The following is a 5,735-nucleotide window of genomic DNA, read 5'->3' as shown; positions in this document are numbered from 1 at the left end:
TGCCTAAAGCAAAAGGCAAAGTATTAAACAAAAAATGTTGTCTTGGTGATGAAGTTTTCCTACTTATACTACCTGGAGCCTTACTTGCGTCGTACAATGTCATCTTAATGCTTCACAAAGCCTGTAATATAAACTTCTACCACAGAAAATGTTTAACAAGAGAATAACATTATGTAAAGCAGTGAACAATAAAAGGATATGAGAATCACTTCACTCTTATTGGAGGTGGAGATATACCAGGTCAGGATATACATTCTTAATTCAGTGATGAATAAATGGATAAATCATTGATCAATAGATGAAGGAAACCCAAAATAAAAATAGAACCTCTAAAAAGAACCTGTAAGAGCAGAACATTACATCATGTAGGAGGTGAAAAACTAAAGTAATGAAAGACAAAATAGTTATTTGAAAAAGTAATGAACCAGAAAGGAGGAATAATGTAACTGAATAACTTAGATCCTTTCAAGGAAAAAACAAAATACATTAAAAATGCATATACATTTAACATAACTAAATAAGGAATTTTCTGATATTCGAATGTTTGAAAGAAATTTGTCTGCTAAATTGTCAGAATTTAGATTTCTCTTATAGTTAATCACTTATTGGTATTTTTATACCTTCAGTTTTACCATTTATGTTTGTATAAAATCACTTACGCCTTCAAATCCTTAAATTATGGCCAACTATAATCATCTCAAAATTCCAATATTATATAGCGATGAAATAATGATTCATCATTTACTGAGTTATTCTGAGGAAAACTAATAACCAAATATTAAATATGTTTAAAAAATGTACACATTTAAAAAAATACTAAGCAACGTATATTGCAAGATCAGTCTCCAAAAGGGCCTAGAGCATACAGCTTTTTGCAAACTTATTTTCCCATCTCCCAGAAGAATGTTTTTCCACAAAACACAATTTAAAATTACTGCACCAAACATATACTTGTTAAAATGAGGAAACAACACAATAATGCCTCAGCTATCTTTATTAGGGCTGCTATAGAATGTTTAGTCTATATGGTCAGAAACTGCTATAAACTCTTAAAAGAATATATAACTATTATTTACTGATATGATTGCTTACCAGGAAAAATTTAAAAAATCATAAAATTAATAAGTTTTGGTAAATTGCTAATTTAAAATATTCAATGAAAGTAACTCTTCTATAAAGCAAAAATGATTACAATGGCACACAGTAGGAATTCCCATTATCAGTATCATCAGGTGTCCTGTATGTTTGTATTATCTAGCAATATATTTATCATAAATTATATAAGACTTAAAATAATTTTAAAGGATATAAAATGAGTCAACATAGCATGTTTCTAGAAAGCAATGCAATTCTGAAATACTTACCCACTCTTGTATCAATTTAAAATAATCCCAGCTCAATTCTCAATTTATTTTTCTGGACAAACTTTTTAGCTGTAATGTTCATATGGTAAAATAAGCATATCAGAATCACCAGAAAAAAAATAGTAAAAAAATAAACATACGAACACCAATAGAAGGATTAACGCTAACAAACAGTAAGCCATATTTCTAATTCAACAACAGCAGACTGATATACTAGGCCTACAATATTAAGAGAATCCAAACATGGGACAAAGTATGAAATGTGTACATTTGAAATGTAGATAGAAGACAAATACTAGTTAAAAACTGCCTAACCCTTTGGGGAAAATAAATTAGGACACCTAAATCTACATATCAATATAATTTCAGATAGGGCAAATTTTAAAAAATAAAACCATAAAAGGGAAAATAAGATTTATATAATGTCAGGGTATGATAACCCATCTAAACATGATCCTAGGACCAGAAGGCAAAAAGGAAAAGATTTATCCATTTTTTAATTTTTTATTTTTTTAGTCATTTTAATGCATTTTTCCCTGTGCACAAGAGAAATAACTAAGAAAATCAAAAGATACACTTTTCTTTATACATAGCAGTTAAAATTAATGCAAACATCACATGACACTTTCATTTAAAGTTACATTTCCAATTACAAATCAAAATGCATATTAGGGTCTCTTTATGAGAGAAGCTGAGAAGGAAGTCTTAAGTAAAATGCACTTTCTTGGCATTACTACACTGATCTTTCAGGCTGCACAAAGATTAAGATCTTATACAGTCAACCTGCAAATTTTGACACAATATTACACTGTAAGATTTCTGTACAATTAAATGTATACTTAGAGATACCAGGATAAACATTTCTACTATATTTTAACTTAACTTGCCTAGCCAACATTTTCACTGAGTAATTTATCAAATATGCTGTAAGATTCTACAAAATTGTGAAGACAGACTTAGCTCCAGAATTATTTCTTGCATTCTTTCTTATTTTGGGTATACATATTCTGCTCAGAGATTCTACCGCAATACTTCTAGATGTACAGTTCCAATTGTGCTTACTGTACTGTGTACAAATACAGCAAAACAATCAATGAATGGTACAAATCTTACAGCATTTTGCTAGTTAAAATACATGCCAAAATCACAATAAGCAATATTGTACCACAAATTAGAGCTTCAAATAATTTGCTTCTGTTTTTAGTATCTTCATTCTACATTAAATTACTATCATAGGCTAATGTTTAAAATGCAAATAAATTGGACATCTGTAGCACAAAAACTTGTTCACCCAACTGTGAAGGCTGATACCTGTATCCAAAAGTCACGACAAATGCTGAATAAAGAGAAGTGTTTGCATGCAACACCTTTGAGTGAAACAGCATTGATTTCCACCATTCAAAACGGAGAAGGAAACCAGAAGATGAAAAGATAGAAAAGAAAAAAGAAACAAAGGGGGGAAATGAAGGGTGGGGGAGGGCAGGTGGAAGGGTGGAGGGTGGAGCAGGAAAGGGTAGAAGGAGTGAGGGACTCCAATTTAAAATGCATCATTATTAGATTTATAACTAGACAGATTTAAAATAATTAAAATGAAAGTAAATCACAATTTTGTGTGTGTTTAAAGATTTAAGAGCCATTATCAAAAATAAGATACATTTTTTTCAAGGTACAGAAACATAATTAAGATTGCTGGGAGCCCAGCAGCCTCTCAATGGCTGCATTGATGTCGCCTCCTGTTGCTATTAGGGCCTGCAAGTTTGCCTCACGGTTTAAGAACCCCATGGCGTTGAGCTGTTCCAGTTGTTGCTGAAATCTGACTTCTGGATTCGGCAGCTGTGGAGGATTTGCTCCAGCCAGAGCCTGCACCATCTGCTGAATGAATTGCTGGTTGGTTCCAGATTCTGATGTTGCAATTGTGGTTTCACTGGGTGCAGAACTGGACACAGTGGGTGCAGTGGGGCCACCAGAGCCTGTGGAGCCAGTGGGTCCTGCAGGGCCAGTGGGTCCTATGGGCCCAATGGGGCCTATTGGGGTAAAAGGGACTATAGGGCCTATAGGGCCTATGGGAGTGACTGGGCCTACAGGACCTATGGTGGTTCCCAGCACCCCCACACCCACACCTGGAGTGAAGCTTGGAATCAGGCCAGGTGCTTCAGTGGCTAATGTCTGTAGCCCCTGCTGTATCTGCATTAAAGCCTGCATTGCTCTTGGGTTGGACATGGCTGATAGTGTGTCTGGATTCTGCATCTGCTGCAAGAAAGCTGGGAGCTGAGGCCGCATCTGCTCCTGCAGCTGAGGATTTGCAGTAAACAGCGGGCTATTCAGCATCATCTGTGCAGCCAAATCCGGATTCTGGCTCAAGGACTGCATCATGCTTCTCATGTAGGGTGCAGACAGCATATTCTGAATCAACTGAGGGTTTTCAGTTATCTGTTGCAGCAGGCTCTGCATTCCTGGGGTACTGAAGATGCTAGCCACATAATTAGCTGCAGCCACAGTGCTTCCAGCAGCATTACTGGAGCTACTGCCAGATCCACTGCCACTGCTTGTGGTAGTGCTGGTAGTGGCAGAATTCTGAGTCGTTGGTGGTGGGGCCCATGGATTGGGCAATGGATCACGATTTTCTGTGCGGGAAGGCTGAGTACCTTCTCCAGAGGAGGAACTGCCTCCCACTGAGGCAAATGGATTACCCCCAAACTGCTCTTGTGCAGCATTCAGCATGGGTTCTTGAATGTCAGTGTACATGCGCCTTAAAGCATTGTAGCCACCTGGGATGCTTTCGAGATTGCTGAGAGCCAGGTCTTGATTTCTCATCATCTCTTGCATCATGGCTGGATTCCTGGCGATTTCAAGAGTCTGCCTCATTATATCTGGGTTGTTGAGCAGGTGACTGATTTCTGGGTTTCTCTGAATCAATTGTTGCATTTGTGGATTGGCCATAATGAGCTGCCTCATCAGATCAGGATTTGAAAGCATGCTCTGAACAAAGGGATTTTCCATGATTTGGATCATCATCTCAGGGCTGGCCATGAGCTGCTGCTGCATCTGGTTCTGGAGCTCGGAGAAATTGGTGGAGCTCAAACCCAGGCTACTAAGGCCTGCAAGTCCTCCCAGGCTCCCCAACCCAAACGGGCTATTTGTGGAAATAGGTGTGGAGTTACTCCTGGGAGTTGACGCCGTGGTAGTATTAGTTCCCGCGGCATTGCTAGGCTGTGTGGTAGACTGGCCCTGAGGTCTGTTCTGGCTTTTGATGACTAGGTGAACAGTCAGCCCATCATGGATGCCATGCTGGAGCAAGGTATCTTGATCTTTTAAGATCTTTCCGGCAAAAATCAACACTAGCTGATCGGTTTGGGATTTGAAGCGCTTAGAAATCGCTTCCTTAAACTGCTGGACTGAGCTGTTCTCGGGCACCGCAAACTCCTCTTTCTCTTTGGGGGTCTTTACAGTTACTTTGATGATTTTGGGCTCAGCTGGGGCAGCGGCTGAACCTTGGGCCGCAGCAGGACCGCGGGAGGGGCGCGGGGGGCCGCTGCTCTCGCCATTCTCAGCCATGGCGGCCGCGGTGACGCAGGTGGGCAGGGAATCCGCGAGCAAGCGAGAAACAGCTAGGGAAGGAAAGTGGCGCCGCAGCAGGGGACTGGGCCAGCCGGGCGAGGAACGCGGAGCACTGTACCTCTGTGATGAAGAAGACAGTTCCCTGGTCCTCTGGTGGCGAGAAGGTTCGGCGTAGGCCTTGGGCAGAGGTCTCGGCGATCAGAGCTCTGGGCCTCCTCCTCCGCTGCCTTGTGATCCGACCGCGCGCACTCCCAGCACTCCCAGCAACTCCCGCTCAGCCCGCTCTACCCCGCCCTTTCCCCTCCCCCAATTTCGTGCTAGCCTCTCCGCCCTACTCTGCTGACGCGTAGCAGGGCCTTGATTGATAGATTTGACTCTGTCAAAATTAAAAACTTTTACAGGGGGGTGGGAGTGAAGGTAGGAGGCAGAGGGAGAGAGAAACAAAGAGAGAGAGAAAGGTAGGAACTAGAAGACAAGAGAAGCCTAGACTGGAGAAGAGAAAAGAGGCGAGGCACTGTGGGAGGGAGGAAATGAGGGAGGAGAGAAAAGGGAATCAGCTTCTATAAAGGACACTGGAAGACAAACGGAGAATATATGTTAGCAATCTGCAAGGCAGATTGAAAGAATAAAGGCCTGAGTCGAACAGGTACCATGTAAAAGACTAAACAAATAATAAAGAACTCTGACAAAGCAAAAAAAGGGAAGAGGGAATTTCGAATCCCAAATGGGGGGGGGTGGGAAAGACTGGGAGGAAGCATACATTTTGTAAAAGAACTTCAAATGACCAATAGATCTATAAAACAATGACTAATC

The 5,735-nt window shown here is 40.5% G+C and overlaps 1 protein-coding gene across 1 annotated transcript; it reads right to left on the bottom strand.

Annotated features, from left to right (window-relative positions):
- Window positions 1-1,848: 1,848 nt before the first annotated feature.
- On the bottom strand, window positions 1,849-5,209 carry Ubqln2 (ubiquilin 2). Its single transcript, XM_003461755.5, has one exon. The coding sequence runs from the start codon at window positions 4,917-4,919 to the stop codon at window positions 3,045-3,047; it is 1,875 nt and encodes a 624-aa protein (XP_003461803.2). The 5' UTR covers window positions 4,920-5,209; the 3' UTR covers window positions 1,849-3,044.
- Window positions 5,210-5,735: the final 526 nt, after the last annotated feature.

The sequence above is a fragment of the Cavia porcellus genome, unplaced genomic scaffold (assembly GCF_034190915.1).
Source record: "Cavia porcellus strain 051 isolate PalLab524CR breed Dunkin Hartley unplaced genomic scaffold, mCavPor4.1 scaffold_3, whole genome shotgun sequence".
Taxonomy (NCBI): Eukaryota; Metazoa; Chordata; class Mammalia; order Rodentia; family Caviidae; genus Cavia; species Cavia porcellus.
This window is presented reverse-complemented; position numbering and strand designations above follow the sequence as displayed.

Excerpts from the sequence above, each read along its gene's own strand:
- Ubqln2 (XM_003461755.5), bottom strand. The coding sequence starts at position 4,919 with ATGGCTGAGAATGGCGAGAGCAGCGGCCCCCCGCGCCCCTCCCGCGGT.